General features: G+C 40.5%; 3 protein-coding genes across 3 annotated transcripts in view; 2 read left to right on the plus strand and 1 right to left on the minus strand.

Annotated features, from left to right (window-relative positions):
- lrpprc (leucine-rich pentatricopeptide repeat containing) overlaps positions 1–2,774 on the plus strand; it is a 105,969-nt gene extending 103,195 nt beyond the window's left edge. Inside the window, exons 37-38 of the mRNA XM_037697487.1 lie at positions 497–639; positions 2,508–2,774. Coding sequence (XP_037553415.1) covers positions 497–639; positions 2,508–2,573 — 209 coding nt within the window. The 3' untranslated portion in view covers positions 2,574–2,774. The remainder of the gene's footprint in view (positions 1–496; positions 640–2,507) is intronic.
- Positions 2,775–5,918: 3,144 nt separating this feature from the next.
- Positions 5,919–13,531, minus strand: abcg8 (ATP-binding cassette, sub-family G (WHITE), member 8). The gene is made up of 13 exons (XM_037679545.1): positions 13,161–13,531; positions 12,342–12,443; positions 12,111–12,258; positions 9,992–10,230; positions 9,752–9,884; positions 9,303–9,572; positions 8,976–9,129; positions 7,956–8,054; positions 7,684–7,883; positions 6,799–6,875; positions 6,398–6,665; positions 6,185–6,312; positions 5,919–6,056 (listed from the first exon to the last, which is right to left on the minus strand). Exons 1-13 carry the CDS (start codon positions 13,203–13,205, stop codon positions 5,919–5,921), a joined length of 2,001 nt encoding a protein of 666 aa, XP_037535473.1. The 5' UTR covers positions 13,206–13,531.
- A 17-nt stretch (positions 13,532–13,548) lies between these two features.
- Positions 13,549–22,178, plus strand: abcg5 (ATP-binding cassette, sub-family G (WHITE), member 5). Its single transcript, XM_037679556.1, has 14 exons — positions 13,549–13,764; positions 14,038–14,159; positions 14,353–14,489; positions 16,547–16,645; positions 16,807–16,939; positions 17,961–18,100; positions 18,373–18,502; positions 18,593–18,806; positions 18,908–19,113; positions 20,437–20,575; positions 20,666–20,739; positions 21,333–21,444; positions 21,574–21,686; positions 21,994–22,178. Exons 1-14 carry the CDS (start codon positions 13,595–13,597, stop codon positions 22,176–22,178), a joined length of 1,974 nt encoding a protein of 657 aa, XP_037535484.1. The 5' UTR covers positions 13,549–13,594.
- Positions 22,179–22,457: the final 279 nt, after the last annotated feature.

Raw genomic sequence — 22,457 nt, forward strand, 5'->3', positions numbered from 1 at the left:
ATGGCGAGATGATTTAATCACTGATTTTTATTTTTTTTTTAGCAATTTTCCCTTTATCTTTTCAGTACACTCATTGGTTGCAAGTTTACAAATAATGATAATAATATTAATGTAATTGAAGTCATGTGGGGTGAAAGTTACTTTTGGAAGAATGAGTTTAAAAAGAGCTATGTAGTCTATTTTTTTTCCTTTCTTGTTTTTTAGTGTCATTAATCCGAAGTAAAAACCTGAGTATACCGTTAAAATTAGCAATTTCTTCTTTAAATACACAGCTTAAAAGATTACATAATCTCGAAACTACTGAAAAGAAAATTGATTGTAATTGGATTTAAAAAATGTAAACTTTTAGCAAAATTATCATTCCTACAACTTCCCTCCACTTGCTCACTTGTACGTATTTTTTTAAGTTCTCGTTTACATAAGCATTTTGTGTGTGTGGGGGGGTTGTCTTATTTTAACATATTTTTTATATATGTCTCGCCTTCTCATCCAACAGTTCAAGACAAAGACCTGACCTCGGCCAAGGCTTTGTACGAGCAGACGTTGAAGGACGGGATCGCCATGGACAAGCTGTCACTCAAACGACTGGCTGTGCTTTACCGTGAATGTGGAGAGAGCGTGCCCTTCTCTGAGCCCCCTGTGAGTCACCGACACACACGGAAACACACAGAAAGATGGCGATCCAGACGATAATAATGTAGGATATGGCAGGAGACAGAAATGGGTAAAAAAAAATGTATCAGCCTCCTAAGTTCTGTGTGTAAATCTCCTCCAAAGGAAGCTGCATTGAATCTTACACGTACCTTGTTTGTTGTTGGCCTTGTGAACCACACAGTGAGGGCTACATATGGGACAGATCTGGTCTGCAGGCCGTAGACTGAGGAAGTCCTCTGGATGGGGGACGAAACGTTTCTCACTTAAAGATGACACGATTTAACCTTTTTTTATTGTTATCTACCTGGATGATTGATGTTACAACCCTTTCACTTACCTTGTGTCGCTTTTAAACGTAGAAAGAAAAAAGAAAGAACGGCAGAGAAACAAACCTTTGTAGCTTCTCATTTCTGCTTGTGACGGTCAGCTGAAGGCTCCACGAGCTGCTGGTAATCGGACGCAGATCTAACCCTGTGTGCCGCCTGTCCTTTAGAGCCTGATTTGTCCGGGGTTCATTTTGAACGACGTGAACTTTTAACTCAAGTTAACATCTTTGGAGTCAAATTTAAAAACCTATGAAAGTGATCGGTTAAATGAAGACGGTAGGTGTTTGTTCTCTAAAAATCTTTAGTAAATATTACCTCAGAGCTGCTCTGAGCTAACGCACGTCTGTTGCTGACGGTCTTGTCCGATGAGCAGACTGTAGGCGCAGCCTGAAGCAGCTAAGCAGGGCTGGCACGTGTCCGGGCGGTGTTCTAACGCGGGCCGTTGTGTGGTAATGTGAAGAAGCAGTGCTGCAGCTGGTGGTTTTCGTGTGTGTGTGTCAGAAATGATGCCCTCGGGAAGCAGAGTTCATACAGTGTGTTGTGTGAGCGAGATGGTGTCACTGCAGGAGCCTCTTCTTTTTCTGACTCGCAGTGTTTTTGAGCATTTCAGCACATTGAACATTTTGTAAGCTGATGTAGTCCTATTTTGGCGGTGGACTCTCACACACACACACACACACACACACACAGAGAGAGTCCTTTCAGCAGCTTCGCTCTGGTGCCGTCCCCTGGAGGCAGGTGTAGACCTCAGCCTGACTCTTTACCCCCCCATCACTCACCTGCAGGATGAAGATAGAAGGAGAAAGAGGGATGAAGGTGGAGACGTTGCTGCATTATTCACAAAGTGTCAGAGTAGCTAAGTGATGGCTGGGCTTATAACTGGAGGGGAGAGGAAGAGTTACAAGGAGAGGGAAAGGTGAACATTCACGCTCTTCAGAAGTTTTGACAAATAGGTAGAAGCTCTGCTGTTCTTTGTCCGTTCTGTGAAATAAATGCTATTCCAGAGCAGCGCGCTACTCTCGACTCAGGGAAAATTCTGCTTTCTAATTATTAGAGCTCTCTGGGAAAACCTGAACAATAAACACACACAAAAAAAATAAAAATCTTGAGAAAATAAGTTTCTGTAATTAGGCTGAAGTGATGCTTTTAAACCGTGCCAGGATCGTTCTCCCTCTTTTCACATCGTTAATTACTATATTACTGGTCACTTCTCCTCCCCTCAAAGAAAAAACACTAAGCACAATGTTTGGCCTGGATCAAAACACTGATTAATTAACCAAGAACAGAGGCAGCGAACGTTAGTGTGTGTTTGGGGAATGTGCTACAAATCCCTTATTTGTGTATTAATGAGGATTTAAAGATGTAACGAGACAACCTGGTTGGAGACTGTTTAGACGGACCCAAGAGGCGCTCACGCAGCTTACATTTTAAAAAGATGCCTGATGGAAACATGCACACACCTCACAGACTAACTGTGCAGTTTGTTTACATTGTTTGCTAAATTGTCTCATTTTTTTCTCTTTTCAGGAGACCTTCAAGTTTTACGCAAACATGCTGAAAGAGAAAGTTGACAAAAGCCAGGCAAAGGAATAAAATTTAAAAAAGCAACACCTCTCCATTCCTTCAATCAGATCCCTCCTGTTTTTGTTCCTTTCTCTCTTTTTTATTCGAGTTTGACGTAAAATGTTGAATGTTGTGTTGTAACTCTTGCTGTTTAGACTTTTCCCTGTAATGACCTGGACAACGATGTTGAGAATGTACAGGAGTATTTATGCTAATAAATGATGAGTACGTCAAATTGTGTGGAGTCGAATTTATTTTCAAACATTGTATTTTGTTTATCTGTTCACTGTTCAGTTCCTATTCAAGCAGTGGGAGAGTTGGGTTCACATTGCTGCCAGTAAGTTGGACCCCGTCAGGATGGGAGGTGGACTCTGTCGGGGCTGCCAGCTGTCACAGATTCTGCTCAAAACTTTTATGGACGGCGTTTCTCGATGCAGCCAGTGGGTGGAGGGAGTCCAGTTCGGTGGCCTCAGGAGTCCTTCTTTGCTATATGCAGATGATGTGGTCCTGTTAGCATCATTGGGCCGACACCTCCAGCTCTCACTGGAGTGGTTTGCAGCCAGATGTGAAGCGACTGGGTTGAGGGTCATCACCTCCAAATCTGAGGCCATGGTCCTCAGTCGTGGATTACTTTATTCGTGTTGAGTTTCTGCCTCAAGTGGAGGAGTTCCAAGTATCGTGGGGTTTTTGTTCACAAGTGAGAGAAGAATGGAGCGCGAGATTGACAGACGGATTGTTTTGGCGTATGCAGTATTGCAGATTCTGCTGATCCATTGTAAAAAGAGAGCTGAGCTATGAGATGAAGCTCTGTCAGTACCCTCACCTATGGCCACAAACTGCGTAGTGACCGAAAGAACGAGATCGTGGATACAGGCGGTGAAATGAGTTTCCTCTGCAGGGTGGCTGGACTCTCCCTTACAGAGAGGGTGAGAAGTTCAGTTATCAGGAGAGACTCGGAGTAGAACCGCTGCTCCTCCACATCGAGAGGAGCCGGTTGAGGTGATTCAGGCATCTGGTAAGGATGCTCCCTGGGCACCGCCCTAGGGAGGTGCTTTAGGCATGTCCGATTGTGAGGAGACCCCCGGGAAGACCCAGGACACGCTGGAGAGACTTAGTCGCTTGGTAGGCCTGGGAACGCCTTGGGGTCCTCCGGCTGTGGAAAGATGTCTGGGTCTCCCTGCTCAAGCTGCTGCCCCCGAGTCCCGACTTCACAACAAGTGAAAAATAATGGATGATCCAGACTTGACATATAAACAATGTTTTCTTGTTTTAATTAAATGCAGGTAAACTTTAAAAAATAGGTTGTGATGTTTTTCTATATATTTTTTTTAATTCATGGCTTTTTTTTTTTTTTGCTGTTTTCTAAACAAAAACTAAACCGAAACCCACAGGAACCACTCGAACAACATTATTCCAACTGTTTCCATGTTTGTCATGTTAGAGATGGCCTTTGTCCATAAACACACACAAACCAAACCACAGTCAGAAAACTGTCATTAATTAAATAGAGTTGTTTAAATTTAGGAAACGTTCAAGTGAAAACTGATCAAAAGAGGAAGATTTTTAAGAATATGCAAATCTGCTTCACACTATACCATTTTTAGTTTTTCATAATTTTTTTTTTTTTTTTTGTAATATCTGAAGTTTTTTATTATGTTTATAACATTTGTTTTTTTTTACTTCACCCATGACTATTGGAAATAGTGTTGCACAGGAATTAACAGCTTTTTCAGTGTATTTTTTTTTAATCTTTCAAAAAATTAAATTGGTGCCTAAACCCCAAAACGGGTCAACTAATGTTTAAATGAAAACTAATGAGACGCAGTACCATCAAAAAGTGATGGGTGCTACCATATTTTCTTGTTTACCCTTTTTATTCAAACATTATAAAAGAAAAAAAATCATAATTTAAAAAAAGTGAATAGGGAACGTGTTTACAAAATGTTTTATCTTTACCTTTGATCTACAACACACATTTTCTAATTTGTCCAGATTTTTAAAAATGTAGAAAATGATTGAAGTCGTTGAGTAAAAACTGCAATTCTTTCAGTGAAATCGCACAGAATGAGAAAGATGAATAATGCTCTGATTATAAATCACACTATTTGAGTAGTGTCTGTATTTTTTAATTTATTAGTCAAATCCACTTTATCTAAAGAAGAAAAAAATACTTTCAAGCAGGGAAATACATTTTATTCCCATCAAATCTTGCCTTTAAGGCATTTTTTTAAATGATTATCGAAAGCAAAACAAAAGAAACGGCCTTAAAGTCATTGATAAGACTTGAGGTTGCAAGTATTTAACCAAATAGATGCCAAAGTTAGTTTTATAATCACTATCACTGAATCAGAGACTGCTTCTGAGGCCTTCGTCTTAAACATATAGCATTTCAGATTTGGCCTCTAATATTTCTCTGACGGAAGCAGGTGATGGATGACACAGCTGGTTGTTTCCCATGAAGATAGTGGGCTGATGTCCAACGGTCAGCTCAGGGCGCAGAGTTCATTAAAGATTCAAATTAAAAATCAGCAACATTTTGAACTTCTTATATGTTAAGAGTTTGTCCGTTTGGTTTTTTAAATAATATAACAGGTTTAAAGTGCTCAGTTCTGCAGAACTTTAATGCGGAGGATAATGGTTGTAGTGTAAAAACGAACATACACACTCGGGTCATCAATTTTTACTTTATTCATTTGGGCTCAAACAGGTAAAACATTTAACTGGTCTTTGCACCTGTGCAAAAACTCACACTTTACCTTCAGTCTATGAGGACACAAGTGTGACTTACTAAATCTGTACTGGACTTTTCTTTTTAGTGCTCTACACTCTGCATTGTTACAGTAAGCTTAATAATCTTCTATATAAAAGAAAAGATGAAGCTGCTGTGGAAAAAAAAAAAAAAAGACTGAAAATGGAACAAGCAAAAGCTGCAGATGGATATCTGCCAAACTGGAGTTCTAATCGTCTGCAGTGACAGAAAAAGACTGAGCAAGAAAATAGAAAAATAATCTGGACTGGTCTGCAGTGCTTTGCTGCCACCCAGCAGCAGACAGTGGCACAGAAACAAGTTCTATATAAAGGAAAAAAAATTATGAAAATAGTTTCAATTTTTTAAACTCCACCCTACTGAGATTCAAGATGCTCATTTAGCAAGAAAATGCGATGTTCAGATTATTATAATAAACATGAACAAAAGTCATTTTAACATTTTTCCCTTGAATTTTTCTCGATAAAACATAAACTGTTTAATTCATCGGATAAACGCTCATTTCGAACCAGTCGAACAAAAAGCTTTTTAAAAATACACCTTTTGGACAAACAAAAGAAAATGTGATTTCAGGCAGCTTTTGGCTTAACTGGAGTTGGCACCATTCTTCACCAGTCCTGACTGGACTTCTGTTTGATGAATTTGAGGCACAGAAAATAGAGCAAGATGAAGGCCAGACAGATGGCCAGCAGCACCAGGTAGCAGGAGAACAGAGGGTACTGGTTCATTTTCATGGCCTCCACTACCTGAAAGACGAAACATTTAGGTTCAGAAGACTGTCTGATCCCATCCTGTGAATCCAGGCCTCAACTCATGGTGGGAACGTTTTGGAAGGATTCTGACTTTTCAATGAGATCACTGTGTTTTTACTCACATGTATGCCGTCGACGTTGAATGTGATGTTCCCTATGGTGACGGGATACTTGTTGCCTCTGAACTGCACCTGCAGCATCCCCTCAAAGCCCCAACGCATGAACGAGGCGTAGGAGAGCCACGAGGCCACTGGAGAGACAAAACATGCACAGTGTCAGATCTTTGCTCATGTTCTTCACACATTTCAAAGGAGTGAATGAATGCATCTCCTCACCGAGCCACATGTTCTCCAAGCTGATGACAAACCCTCCAGTCAGATAGAAGACCGTGAACAGAGAGTTGCCTGCGAAGGCAGAGATCTGCAGGGTGGGCAGCGCGGCAGCTGCAAACAGGGCCATGCCTCGGCTGCAGTAAACCATCAGCCACACCAGCAGGAAGTTGAGCAGGAAACGGTCTGGAGCCTCGTTAAGGCCTGCTAACCAATAGATGGGCAGACCATAGACCAAGGTGAACACACAGTGTTCAGGGAGCTCCCCCAAGACCTGAAAGAACAGAGCACCTTCTGAAATGCTCACACATCAGATGTGCCCTTTGGATCATATTTCACACACAGTGATGGACTCGTGGAGCAAGACTGACCCCTGCAGGAGATGTAGTTCAGTCTTTGTGGTTTACCTTTGCAAAAAAGTAAGAGGTGACAGAGTACATGCCGTCCTCCAGCTCGTGGTAGAGCATGGCCCTCTCTGTGTGACCTGCAGAGAGCATCAGTCAATCTGTGCTCCACAACATGAATCATACACTGGTTACACTTTCACAGGAGTTTATATTTAAATGTGAATCTGTCTTACAGAAAAAATAAAACAATTTAAAGATACAGATTTGTAACCAAAACGTGAAAAAATACAACGTTCGTGTACATTACACCTGAACAAATATCACTTATGGAGCATTTTATGTCGTTGCTGTGTTGCTTTGTACGTTTCTCGCACTGCAAAATATCTGTTCCTATTGTGAATGTTTTTGTTTATATTTTGATTTTCCAATTTTTAATGATTTGAGATGGAAAAATATCCCGTATTGGCAAGTTTAGTTCATAAAATTAAAATTCATAGATGTGGTTGTGTAATAAGTGCACATATTTGTTGGCAATTAAAACCTGTTTTTATCTGATTGATCATACTATAAATATATGACACCATATTTATCATATTTGCTCAATTAGAAGAAGAATATAAATGAATGTCAATCACATATTTAGCTCATCTTAGAGTATTAACATGTTTGTTCTCATTAATATTCTAACTACCTGGTTGTTTTAAAAGAAAAATTAAGGATTTTTTTTTTGTATTACTGGTATTTATCTTGTAAAAGATGTGAATATTTATTAGGATTAGGATTATTTGAGAAAAAGACTAAAATTTTATGAAAAGTTATAGGTTGAGGTTTATGTCTGGAAGACGAGGATATTTTCCTTTTTGTGTTCTTGACTAAAAAGGTTTGTGTTAAACAATCCAAACCATGCGTCTGTATCAGTTTGATCTGGACCTTTTAAATGCTTACATTTAGCTATGACGTCCAGCACCACAGCGAACGGGGTGAGAGCTCCGATCATGTAGAGGAGGGCCACTGTGTCCTGGATGTTCAGACGCTCTTCTCCGGCCCCGAAATACAAACAACCGACCAGCAGTGACATGAGAAGGGCCTCGAAGCCGTGGACCAACAAGGTGACCAGGTCTCTGAAGTCATTATACATGTGACGCCTGGCGGAGAGGACGGGTCAGAGGCTGCGTGTCTCTTCAAGGTGCTCTGAGACGTCATTCTGTGTGCCTCACCTGATGAGGATCGTAAACTGGTTCAGTTTACCGGGCAGCTCGTTATGTTCCCTCGAAATAGTGATGAGTTCCTCTCTACTTCTGCTTGACTGCTGGACACTGCAGGACATGAAGACAGGAAAGCTATGACATTCATCTTTATTCAGGTTTCTCAAAACATAACTGGGTGGTAAGAAGTTAATTTGTCAGACGAAAGAGCTAAATCTCAAATTCTGCTGTATAAAACGTGCAGCACTGGCTGTTTTTGATTTTGATCCTAGATATCCCTTAGACTCCAAGGACACAGGTGGAGGACACTAACATTGAAAACAAAGAGAATCTCTACTTGTAAACAACGATAATTCATACTTCAAAAACAAAAAAAAAACTTCTATAACTGTGCTATTGGAAGTGTATTAACCTATGGATTTGGTTCTCCAGCTGCACTAAGACAGACCAGCAGGCTCTCCAACGGGTGGATCATCGGGATTACCCTCCCGGAGATCAGAACTAGCTACAAAGTACACAACACACTGTCTGAGACGAGTCGACAACATCCTGCAGGATAGGTACCATCCTGCACATGACCTATTCCATCAGAAGGTACCAGTCTATAGGTGCCAGGACCACCAGAATGGCTCACAGTCTGTACCCACAGGCTGTGAGACAAACAGCATCTCTCTGTGACCACGCCCACTTTCCTCACATCTCAAATCTCATCGTGACAATAACTGTGCAGCAACTAATTTCTACCCCTTCAACATCTGATTGTTTACACTTCTTCTCGCCTGCCCTTAGACGCTGTATTATTATCTGTGTTTACACTGATCATCAAAACCTTGCAAAGTTCTTTCGCACCACTATGTGCTAATTTATTACTGTGTAGGCGTATGAGACTCGATCAAAATCTCGTTGCTATCCGTGACTGTTCTTATTATGGCAATGACAATAAAGTATAAAGTAAGTCAAGTAAAAACTCAAGTGATTGAAAGCTGGAGTCTGAGATGGTACATTGGAAACAAGAGAAGTTAGAGGCTGAACCTGTCGGTCTGTGTTGCATTGATTTCCGCTGGTTTCCACATGTGGTCAGTGGTGTCTCGGACCTTTTCTTTAAACTGCTCAGACAAAAGTCTGACCTGCTCCAATCTCTCAGCCTCTCGCTCTGGATTGCGCCGATCTATACTGATCAGATCAACTGGACAAACAGAACAGACGGTGATTAAAAAAAAAAGCACAGTCAAGAACATTATCATCACTTTAACGCCACTTATGGATGCATGGAACATCATTAGTCTAATCCCTAAAGTCCTCAAAAAGCCAAGAAGTGTTGAGTGATGAAAACATCCCTGTTATGATGATCACACTAACCGTAGAAGTCAGAGGGATTGCAGTATCGTGGGCAGGGGTGCCCCAGAGCAGTGAAGTAAGGCACCATGTCTCGAGCTGCCCCGCAGTAAACAGCTGAACCTGAAGAGAGCAGCACGACCAGGTCGAAGAGCTGGAAGATGTCTGATCGAGGCTGGTGGACCGACAGCAGGACTAAACGGTTCCCCTTAGCGAGGCGGGACAGAGTGATGACCAGGTTGTGGGCAGTGAAGCTGTCCAAACCTGAAGTTGGCTCGTCCAGGATTAAAATCCCTGCAGGATGGTGAAGAAATAAATCTGGTCATTAAATGTTTAAAGAAGCAGATTAAACTCTGCAGATACACAACATGTTACATCACACAGGCCATCCACCTGCATGAAAGCTATTTTGTTATGAAGAGCATGAGAAATTCTCAGGGTTTTCAGATCTGATTCATATTCATGTTTCTCACCGGGGTTCCAGAGAAGCTGCACAGCTATACTGACTCTCCTTCTCTCTCCTCCAGAAACCCCCCTCACATAGTCATTGCCCACCCTGGTGTGTGCACACTGGCGCAGTCGCAGCTCAGCGATAACATCATCCACCTGTGACAGGCCACATCAAGCGTTCGTGTAGTCAGAAAAAATAGTCTCTCTATATAAATGTAGAATCTGAAATGATGCGTTTGTTTTAAAAATCATTGCAGTCTCACTCTTTGATCCCTCTGAGCTTGTGTGAAGAAAGTGGGGAGCCTCAGCTGGGCCACGAAGCTGAGGGTCTCACGGACGGTGAGGTGAGGAAGAAGACGGTCGTCTTGGCGGACGTGAGCGATGTTTTTCTTCACCAGCTGTGGGGTGTTGGGCTTCCCGTTAATCAGAACCTGACCGGATGTCATTGTTCCTCCTTCGTCCCGACAAGTTATAATATCCAGCAAAGATGTCTTGCCGCAGCCTGGAGGAGGACAAGTCCACGATAAAGGGACAACTTTATGGAAAATGTGAATTTATTGATTATCCTCGTTATCAGATTTATTTTTCTTGACTAGTTCACAACTTTTCTGCACTGGTTGCACATTTGGTTGAGGAGTCAAAAGGGGGCCAGAATTAAAAACTTGATTCAAGCCACGGGCCAATTATTAGTCGATACATTAACTCCAGTCAGATATTTGGCATCTTTTCTTGGTTGCAGGTTCCACAACAAGAGTTCGATCGGCTTCATGACGTTTCTCTGTTGCTCTTTCCACATCAGAATCAAAAATGACAGAAAAATCCACTTTTTTTTCTACCTTCAAATTTAATCAGTTTGAACTAAATACAATATTTACCAGTTTTTAAGCAAAATAAGAATTGACAAATATATTTTACGTTTAAAATATCATCCTGGGGGGCCACATAAGATCTTAACAAGAGCCAGATTTGGCCTGCAGGCCTTGAGTTAGACACGTGCACTAGCCTAACGTCTTGGTGCACAGCAGCGTTATCTCTTGCTGTAAATGTACGGTTAATTACACCAACTTTACAGAACAATCACCACATTTTGTCTTTACAGTTTGTCCCTCTATAATGCAAAGTATTATGTGTATATCTTTGGTTGTGGGTTACTGTGTTTTAAAACTGGTATGTTATAGTTTTTTGTTGGTCCTCACTTTAGTTTTACAGTTTAATGCCACAAGTGTTAACAGTAAGAGCACCTTCTCTTTGCAGTTTGTTACTGGAAATGCAAAGCACTGTGGGTATGTTTTGGCTTTTGACTCTAAATTACTGTATGTTTGTGCATGTGTGGTAATGTACCATGATCAAATATTAAACATATTACCACCTACACAAATACTCTTAATAAAAAATTCATACCAACTAAAGAAAATTTGAAGAAGAAGAAAGTTGCACTAGTTAGTGAAACTAGTAGCCCAAAATCTTCAACTTGTTCCCTTTTTAGCACACTAGTGAACCACTGGACCAAACTAGTGAACAAATGTGTCCTAATAGTTAATAAGTGAGCAACAAGAACCCTAACAGGACAACCAATCAACACAAATTCTGCCAATTAGTATTACGAGTTAATTAAATGTGTGCACTAGTCGACTAATGTGATCTAAAATAAATAATAAACTAATAAATAACTAATACATTTGTGAACCTAAAACACTCACTAGTTCCTTTTATAAGACCATTTTGTCCTCATTTGTTAAGAAGTGCTGCTAGAAATGTTTACTGGTTAACTAGTAAAGCTCAAATATTTCATTAGTTGACTAGTGTGACTAAGTTTGGCCTAACTAGTTACATAGTAAAGCCCTAACTCCTCACAGGCTGAGTAGCTTACAACGTTCTAGTTAAACCCTTGTCAATTAACATTTTAGCTGCACTGGATAACTAGCAAAATAAAACCACCTAAAGTTAAAATATTTATGAGTATCAGTAGGTGTACAAATAGACAGAATTTGTGTTGATTAATTGACATACTTGGGTTTTTACACTCTAACAGTTAACTAGCACAGTATGGGTGTTTACTAGTTTAGTCCAGTAGTTCAGTTGTGTTAAAAAGCTGACAGCTTGACATTTTTGGAGCCAACCAGTGGAACAAAAGTGTCACAACTTGGAGAAAAAAGTAGTTCCTCAAATGCAACCAAATGTCCAACAAGTGGAGCAGAGTCTTAAATGAGTTAATAAAACTGATGTTTGACGTGAAGGATGTTAAATAAATGATCCTTGGCATGAAGAGGACTAAACTTTTTGTGATGTTCATGCTCCAGATCTGTTTCAGACATTTATTTGTCGTTAGAGCAGAATTGTTTCAAGTCAAACAGCTAAAACATCAGCGTGTTTATGCATCACCCGAGCTGCCGATGACCGCCAGCATCTGTCCGCTGTGGACTCGCAGACTCAGGTTGTTGATGGCCATCTGCTTGTTCCCTCCGATCTCCCAGGGCAGTTTGAACTCAGACAGCCTCTCGTACCAGGGGATCTGAGCCGCCGTGTCCACCTACAGGAGCGCACACGTTTACGCAGTCTGCTCGTACAATCAACGGCGCTCTTAAAGAGGTTGGACCTGCAGGCAAAAGTCACCTGATAATGCAGGTTGTTGACTTCCAGCTCATTGCACCCTCCGCTGTAGGTGAAGTACAGACTGCTGTCTTCTTCAGAGGAGAACAACTCTGTATCTTGATGCTGCTGAAGACAAGAAGGCAAGTCAGTGAGTTCCATTCAGCCAAAATATAGACAATAATTTAGTATTTAATTCTAAAAAATAAAAACTTCTTACTAAACCTATACCAGTTAAGTCTGTAAGAAGGAAGATTTGGTTTCATTAATTATTAGAAGTCCAGATTTATTATAAAAATCACACAAATCATTAGTTAGTCATAACACGAGTTAATCAGAAAACTTGTCCGTCTCTCCACATACGAGTTAATAAATATCTAACTGTTGAGCAAATCTGCCAAAACCCTTTCATTACTAATATATTTACAGGTAGTCTTATGCTTATCTTTGTTGTATTGGCATGCACATACAAACAGTTGCTTAAGAGGCATAAAATCACATAATTACTGTTAGTTAATGCCAAAATATTCCCAATTAATGCACAAATATTCACGTGAAAGTGAAAAATAAATGACAAGAATTGAATAATTCAATCATTGCAAATGTCTGCACAATAGAAGACACTTTGCAGTTTTACCAGAACATTGTTACGGCAACGGATTTGAAAAAGATACATTAAAAATAAACAATTTTTAGTTGAAAATGCATGCAAGTGAGCTGTACTTTGCTAAATGGCGGCATTAAAAATGGTCATTAATCTCAGCAAGTACAAAGAGAGAAAATGATTTTAAAAAGCAGCTCGAATGAATCAACAGTAAGTTAAGGTAGAATAAAATGATTGACCTGTAAAAAGCTGTTTTTGTGACTGAAGCCAGTTTCTCTGTCCATGATGATGATGATGATGATGAGGTTTATTTTTCTTTTCTGTGGTAAACTCCAGTCCAGCTGAAGATCTCCTCTGATAGCTCACAAGCCTGAAGACATCCAAGCTCATGTCGTGTCAGTGATTCACCCTCTTCATCCTCGTTGCTTTTCTAAAAGCAGTCCACGATACGAGGACAGAGGACACACTGACAGTTTGTGAATCTGCCTAACTGGAGTGATTTTTTTCTTTTCTTCATTTACCTTTACACAACTTCAGATCAAAGTTCTCTGAGATAACACGCCGTTCACAGTGTGTGTGTTTTTTTTTATGATTCTGAGAGACCTCGTACTGCTGCTCTGCACAGAGAGCAGAAACAAACTCGTGCACGGCTGTGGTTTGGAGGTGAAGAGACATGAACACTTTTTATTCAGTGCAAGCGTTGGAGCCGGACAACGGAGCACGTGTTACAGAGTCCTTCAAGTTTGTGTCCGAGGAGAAGAGGGATGTGTGGAGCAGAGGTGGAGAGGAGATGTCAGAGTCGTCCTGCTGCCTCAGTGTCAGAAAGATCTCCTACACTGTCAGGTAAGAACTAACAGAGAACTGAATTAAACAAAGTGTTGATGAACATCTAGTTATTTTACACTCATGCAGGCTGGTTTGAGTCAAATCAACCTTTGCTGATAAATACATTCAACCTTTATTTAGACAGGTAAATCCCATTGAGCCTCATTTACTCATTTACAAGAGAGATCTGAACATGTATTTGTACAGCAGGAAGTCTTTCAGGTCGTCATTTACAATAAGAAATAATCTAATAAACTGATTTTAAAATATTGGTCGTGTGTGATGATTTAGTGAGCGTGTTGGACCATGGTGGGATCTACCCTCCTATAGGAAGCGATGGACTCGTCAGATCCTCAACGACGTTTCCTTCCACGTAGACAGTGGGCAGATAATGGGCATCCTGGGCAACTCAGGTTTTTATTCACCTCATTGCACAAAACAAAGTGTTCAATTTGAACCAGTTTTTTTTTTTCTTTTAAATATCAGATCTAAAAAAAGAGCTCCAAAGTGCTCGATCAAAATATAGAATTAGACAGAAACTCCAGTGTCTAGATTTGAATCTGCTCTGTGAATACCGTGTTTGTGTGTCCTCGTCGCATTGGAAAGGCTCGGGGAAGACGACACTGTTGGATGCCATCTCAGGGAGGATTGGAAGCAACGGCACGCTGTTGGGGGAGGTCTTCATAAATGGCAGGAAACTGAAGAGAGAAGAGTATCAGGACTGTTTCTCCTATGTCCTGCAGGTAACACACACAAACATAGACTCATTTTAAATAGCACAAAACTGACAATCTAGTCTCAAACTTTATCCTGAAAAAAAAAAACACTTTAAATATTAGATAAATATTGATACAAAGGTAATTTAAGACCCTAAAAGACAAAGTAAACGCACGTTTCACTGTAATTGTTGCTTCTATAACATGCTAGATCATATAGAGAAAGAGAAAAACACCCATTTAATAAAACTCCGAAAAGGCCACCCTGGCCTTTTTATGAAATTAACTTAAGACCCTCGATAGCCTCCTCACATGCTTAATCTCTCAAGGAGAGGTGCTCATGTGTGTCAAAAACCTGAATTAAAAACGCTGGTTTGAAAACTGGCTTTGCTCCTTTAGAAATCATCTTTCTTCTCACTGATAGCGCACACGCCCTTCTGCTCTCTAAGCCTCGTCATTAACTTCCACTGCTAAGCCATAGATGAGGAGGTGATATGAGCTCCAGATATTAAAGTCATTTGGATGAGAGAATAGGGAGGGGTGGGCCTGGGAGGGGAGCCTCCAGTGTTATTAGAGGCAGGAGCAGATTCAGCTGCTTGAAGTGTGCGTATTTGCACAACAATCATGAACACAGAAGTAAAAAGAACGTCCCTTGATTTCCTAAAAAGATGTGCACTGAGCAGGGATTTGCTTTACAAAATTAGCAGAAAAGTGATCCAAAATCTTTTTTATTTTATATTTTTGCGAACGTGAAAGGCACAATGCCTTAACAACAGTCATATACTTTTTGTGGCTTTTTGAACACATTTTTTTTTTTTTTTGGTTTGTTTTAAATTACAATATTTGTCTTTCTTTCTTACCTTTGGGTTGAATTTAGACATTTCTGGATCAAAAACCTGCTGAATCAAAGCAAAGTTTGTGTTTTAAGAGAGAGTCTTGAGAAATAAAAGTACTACAACAGCACATACTGAGAACAATATGAAAATACATTAATGTCAACAACTTTGACTTTTTGTAGAATAACAGGTTATTTTTTCAATTACCGTATTTTCCACCGTACACGTCGCACCTCCGTATAAGTCACATCAGTCCAAATATGTCTAATAAAGTGGAAAAATCCATAAATACGTCGCTTCGCCGTATTCGTCGCATCTATTATGCGTCATTGCTGACAACCTGGAAATGTGGGCCGGTGTTGTACCAAAAATCGATTGGCTGCCAAATGGCACCCGCGGGAGCGTGCACGGGAGGACATTAACAAGAATTTAACAAGATTAACACATAAAAACAATTGTTTGCTCGAAATTATAGCAAAGATGTGTCTCAGTCTAACTTTTTTTAATAAAGGCATTTTGATGGTCAAATCAGCTGCATTTCAAAAGCTGATTCGCGGGAGCGGGAGCGCGCAGAGGTACGACTCGCTGTGCATTTCTATGAGATTTGACAAGATAAGCACCTAAAACAAATATCTGTTTGATTGACATTATAGCAAAGGTGTGTCTCAGTTGAACTTTTACTTAATAAATACACTTTAATGGTTAAATCAGCTGCATTTCGCCGGGACGGTGCAACGAAATGAAGCTGATTTGATGGTTGCTCCAGGCATGATCCCAGAGCTGGATGATGGTGGCAGGCTAAGGCAAGTCGATTGTGTCATTAATAGCCACTTTTACCTATTGCATGACACAACAGCATGCCATACTTTTAAAGTGCCATCTAGTGGCTGAAAATGGTAGTGTTCAATATTTTCAATGTCAGAATGAATGAAAACGGTCATATCTCAGCCAAAAATTGAGTTATAAATATGGGGAAAAAATCCATAATAATCGCTTCAGTGTATAAGTAGCAGAGCATGCAAATTATGCAACAAACTGTGACTTATAGGCTGGAAAATACAGTAATGTTCAGATAAAAGAGCATAAAATGGCCACTTTATGTATGAATTACTTTTTTTTTTAACTTTAGTTTTATCTACTGTACGGCTCTACTACTACTATCTTATCTTTATCTACTGACTGATCTGCCTTAGTGCAGCTTAAAAAAAAACCCAACAACTTCAATTTGTCCTTGTTTTTGTTTTCCAGAGTGATAACTTGCTGAGTTATTTGACAGTAGAGGAAACCCTGACGTACACAGCACAGCTAGCCCTGCGGAAACACTCAGCAGAAGCTATCAAGAAAAAGGTCACATTTTGTTTATCCATTACAAAAAAGACGTTTTATGTTTTAAGAGTTTATTCTTTTTCTGTTGTTTTGATCCAAAACAAATTAAGTTGCAGAAATATGTCCCACTACTGATCAAATCATTGCCTCTTGCCTTCTGACCTTTGACCTCTGGCACGCAGGTGTCGGCAGTGATGGCCGAGCTGAGTCTGAGTCATGTGGCGCACAGTGTTATCGGAGGCCGCATTTTCCCAGGAATCTCTGGGGGTGAGAGACGGAGGGTCTCCATCGCCAGTCAGTTACTTCAGGATCCAAGTAAGTTCTTCTTCTACACAGAAAATTTACAATAACATACAATAATTGTCACATAAACGTTTAAGTTCAAATTAAAATGATAAAATTTTGTTGAAAATGTTTATTACAGGTGACATTTTAAACTTTAAAAGAACATGAGACTAAGAACAAAATTGAAATACAACATCAGAAAATGTTGCCTCATTTGTTCAAATATGGCCTAAAACAAGTCAAACACTAACCAGAGCAAAAAAAAAAAACAAAAAAAAAAACCCCTAAAATATCCAAACCACAACTCCTGAATGGAAGCAAATACAAATCTGTGCACTGTGACATAATTTAAATTAATAGTACATCTGCATATAAACAGTAGAAGAAAAACAAGACTTTACTGTGACCAGAAAAAAAAAAGTTTCAAATATGACCCGAGTCTCCCCTCAAGAGTTTCAAAGTCTGCACTGGAAGAAACAAAAGAATCTAAGTAGGATGGGACTAAGGAAAGGACAGAAGAGACGAAGAGAGAGATGAATAGTATTAAAGCTCGGGTTATCGCACTATGAAGGGAATGAGCAGAGACCAACCTCAGTGTGTGCATGTGCTCCTCCCAGGTGGAGTTTATCAGGTCTATAGTCCTCCAGGGAGGATGGAGGGTCTTCGTCCTCATTCAGAATTAAATGGCCATGAACACACACACACACACTCACACCGAGTAATGAGAAGTTCCCTTTCGCTGCCTCTTCAATCAACCAGGAAATGAATTAATCTCACAATTAAGGCATCTGCTAATTCCACTCTACTTTTATAATGCAAAGAGGCAATCTTTTAATTGTCCTAATTAGAGTAATTAACTAAAAAACTGAGAGAGAACTCACTTATCTTCACAAGTTTTGGCCCAACAGAGAGTCCCGCTTGTGCCACTTAATAAGAATTTAGAAGTTTCAAACTTGGATGAAATAAAAGAAGGTCTTGTCTAACCTAGAACTCAAGAGTTTCATAAACCTGCAGAGACAGCCATGAGGTCACCGGGATGATGTTGTTGCAGGGGTGATCCTATTGGATGAGCCGACCACCGGCCTGGACAGCATGACGGCCAATCAGATCGTGGTGCTGCTGGCAGAGCTGGCCCGGAGAAATCGGATCGTCGTAGTAACCATCCATCAGCCACGCTCCGAACTCTTCAGGGTGGGTGTGAAGATGAGCTGAAGATAGATTAGTGACTATAACACTCCTTAGAATGATTCATTCACATTTTTTTAAAGCGTTTTTAAAAATGTTCACTGAAGCAGTTGTAACTTTGTAGAAAATATTGCAGTTAAAAACGTTAATCTTTTTTTTTAAAGACAGAATTCCAATAAACTATGTTGATGCTTGTGGTTGCACGTGCAAGGGAAATGAATACCTTTTTTGACGCCACACAATAAAGTTATTGGTTGATATGTGTGTTGGACCTTCAGGTGTTCAGCAGAATTGCAATAATGAGTCGAGGCGAGCTGGTATTCTGTGGACAACCAGAGGAGATGGTGGATTTCTTCAGCCAGTGCGGATACGAGTGCCCAGAGTACTGCAACCCTTTTGATACATATGGTATTTTACTCGTTCAGTTGTATTTAAGACCACATTTTGCTCACTATCAGATTAAACTTAAGTGTATTGGTTTGGATCATGCCCAAACAGTTGACTTCACCTCGGTGGACACACACAGCAGTGAGAGGGAGGCGGCCACGTTCAGTCGCATGCATGGGATCACCTCGTCCTACCAGAGATCTGCCATCTACCAGAACATGCTGGACAAAATGGAGCAGAGCCTGCAGATATCTGACAAGTCAGCAATCCCCTTTAAAAGCAAAGACTCGCCCAACGGTGCTGCCAAGCTCGAAGTTCTGTTTAGGTCAGTACCGTTCAGAACAACCCCTGTAAAGACCTGACGTACATTTGACATGTGTAAACTCTCCACGCAGTGACATTTTGGATGTGTTCCCATGTGTTCAGGCGCACAGTCAGAAACTTTTCCAGAAACAAGATGGGGGTTCTGATGCGTCTGTTCCAGAACCTGATCTACGGTTTCTTCGTGGCCTTCTTCGTCATGCATTTAGACATGGACGTCACCAAGGGGGCCGTGCAGGACCGCATTGGCATCATCTATCAGTGTGTGGCTGCTCCGCCCTACACTGGCATGCTCAACGCTGTCGCTCTCTGTGAGTCCCGCCAACACCACAGACTTACAGTTCTGTGCAAAAGTTTTAAACCAAGCATCCAAGTTTTCACTGAGCCAGACTTTCTTGTAATCTTTCAAAATGGTTTGAAATTGGAAGCTTGGATTCATTGTCCCATTCTCTGTCCAGTCCTTGCACCTGATCATGACTCCATAATGTGCAGTGTGTGTCTAAAAAGGTAAAAATAAGAAGAAAAGTGGAATTAATATTCACAGCACTTAATTATTTTAGCAGGATAAAACACCCTGCCGCTCATTAGAAACCCAAGGAATAATTTAGTGAGCCATCCATCCATTATCTTGACCTGCTTCTTCCTTTGTGGGTCACGGGGGTCACTGGTGCCCAGATCTAGCACTTACTGTGTGAGCGGCGGGTCTCCAGTCCATCACATGGCCGTAGAGACAAACAACCATTCACTCGTTCACTCACACCTAGGGACAATTTAGTTACCAATCAGTTTAACATGCATGTTTTTGGTCTGTTTGAGGAAACTGGAGTACCCGCAGAAAACCCACGACCGTGCTCGTCACATACAGCTTGAGCATCTGTGGAATATTCTGGAAGAAACAGGTCAAATATATGCAGTAGTTAAATTATCCGCAGTACCAGGGCAAGTTCAGAGTTTGTGTTCGGGAGGTGCTTCAGTTGGTGTTTCTACAGAGTTTATGAACTTTTGTCAGTCTGGAGGTCAGTGAACCAGAGTAGCTTTTAACCTACAAAATCCTCTCCTGATGTTATTTAGCTTATCAGTGAGCTCAGGCATTTGCGTGCCTTTGGTTATTTCTTTTTATAACCACTTCTGGAGAAATTAAGGTAATCTGAAACAACAAATAATAAACACAACTCAGCATTTATTGTCATAAGCAAAGTAAGAAACGTGTTTCTGTGTGCAGTGAATATACAGCTGAGCAACATTTATCTACAACCATGAGCTGACTCTAAAATCTAATCATATAGACTCTAGGTGTCACATAAAAGAAGATAAGACAATTATCGAGCAGAAGCACTAAACGTGCTTCATACAGCCAGAGGTAGTGATTGTTTTATCATTTTGTCCTTGACTTTTATACGCAACAACTGATAGGATTTTATACTGAGCTGCATTTTTCATAGAATTGAGTTTAATGAATCAAGATGAGCTTCTTAGAACAAGCCTCTTTGGTTTTAGAGACAAATAATTTGATTGAATTGTTCCCGTTTCAGATAACCAACAATGAATTAGGCACAAAAATGTTATTTAAATGTATTGCTCCTCAGTAATTTTCTGTCCAACTCATTTTTTGTTTGTTTTTTCCTCATTAATAGTCCCTGCGCTGCGAGCCATCAGTGATCAGGAGAGTCAGGACGGCCTCTACAGCAAATGGCAAATGTTCTTGGCCTACATCCTTCACATCCTGCCCTTCAGCACTGTGAGCATCGCCATCTTCTGCTCCTTTCTTTATTGGTATGTTAAAAACACCTGTGAAATATTTAGTAATAGGTCCTTTTTCAATTTTTTTTTACAATCTTCTGTTTTAATTTGTGTGATTGTCAGGACAATAGGGATGCACCCAGAGACTTTGCGCTTCCTGTGTTTCACTGCTGTGATTCTGGTGCCACATATTATAGGTGAGCCAAAAAGGTGAAGGTTAAAATGAGATTTCTGCTCATCCACCGGGCTGTTAGATGTTTTCTCACACAAACTCTCAAGAACAAATTTACAGCGTCCATCCATTATCTATATCCGCTCCTTCCTTTTTGGGTCACGGGCGTCACTGGTGTTCATGTGCAGCCATCACTGTGCGAGAGGTGGGAGACACCCTGGACATGTCTCCAGTCCATCACAGGGACACAGAGACAAACGAGACAAACAACCATTCACTCTCTCTCTCTCTCACCTAGGGACAATTTAGAGTTACCAATCAGCCTAACATGCATGTTTTTGGTCTGTGGGAGGAAACCATAATATACAGAGAAAACCCACACATGCACTGAGAGAACACGCAAACTCCACCCAGAAAGGCCCTGATTTGAACCGACAACCTTCTTGCTGAGAGGCAACAGCTTTATCAACTGAGCCACCATGCTGCCCCTTTTTCTTAAATACAGACATATCAGACAAGTTTTCATCCTTTTTACAGCATTTAATGTCAGAATAAAAAGATGTTTACCTTGAGCAGAACCATTTAATGCCACACTTTCACCGTTTTTATTTTCTTCAGGTGAGTTGTCAACCGTGGTGCTTTTAGGAGTGGTCCAAGACCCAAACATGGTCAACACCGGAGTGGCTTTACTCAATATTGCAGGAGTCCTGGTGGGATCTGGCTTCCTCAGGTTAGAGACGCCGCATCGGTTCTTTAATGTGACTAAATAGTTTGTAAATTGGACATTTTAAAAATATTCTTTTAATGAGAGTGAAGTTGGTAGCAGTGACTGCGAACATGGTCTTCCTCCTCTGAACAGGAGCATCCAGCAGATGCCCGTGGTGTTTCAGTGGCTGAGTTACCTGACCTTCCAGAAGTACAGCTGTGAGCTGCTCATCGTCACCGAGTTCTACAATCTGGACTTCACCTGCAGTGAGTCGACTTCACCTCAGTCCTGTGTTTCTGCCTACAAACACAAAACAACCTCTAATAATTTAACTTTTTATGGTAATCAAAGACTAACAATTGCACACTTTAATCCAATCTTTAATTTTATTATGGAGTATTAGCATGCTATAATTCTTCTGATAACTTTTGATGTTAAGATGATTAAATATGAGCTCAATGTGCCTGATAGGGCACGTAGAAACTCAGATTGCAAGCTTCTTTTTGAAAAACAAAATCTGCATTAAAAAAAATCCAGATGTGTCCTACTTCATCCCGTGTTCTGTTCCTCTAGATGTAACAAAATTCTTACCAGGAGCCTGCATGGTCACTAAAGGCAATCAGATCATCGATCAGGGTTATCCTGGAGCTCTGTCTCGATACCTACTCGACTTTTTTCTCCTCTACTCCTTCCTCCCCGCCTTGGTTCTGATGGGCATCATTAGCTTCAAGATCAGAGACAAGCTTATGCATCACTAAAGCCCCGAACTCGTGTTTGTAGCAGAATGTTCTGTTAAAATAAAAAGCTGCACTTTATTTCTAATGATTTAAACTGTGATGGAAGTGGAACGAACTTCTTTTTACTGTGCATTATATGTAAAAATGTTTTACTGTGTGCAGCCTGTGTCTGTTGCACGTCACATCAGGGTATGTGTGTGTCTCTAAGACTCAATGTTTGTGTTGAAATGTATTCCAAGGAAAAGATAAAATGTTGCCGGAAACAGTCCCAAGTATTTTAGCGAAAACATGAACTGACTT

The sequence above is a fragment of the Nematolebias whitei genome, chromosome 1, assembly GCF_014905685.2.
Source record: "Nematolebias whitei isolate Nwh7 chromosome 1, NemWhi1, whole genome shotgun sequence".
NCBI classification, from domain to species: Eukaryota; Metazoa; Chordata; class Actinopteri; order Cyprinodontiformes; family Rivulidae; genus Nematolebias; species Nematolebias whitei.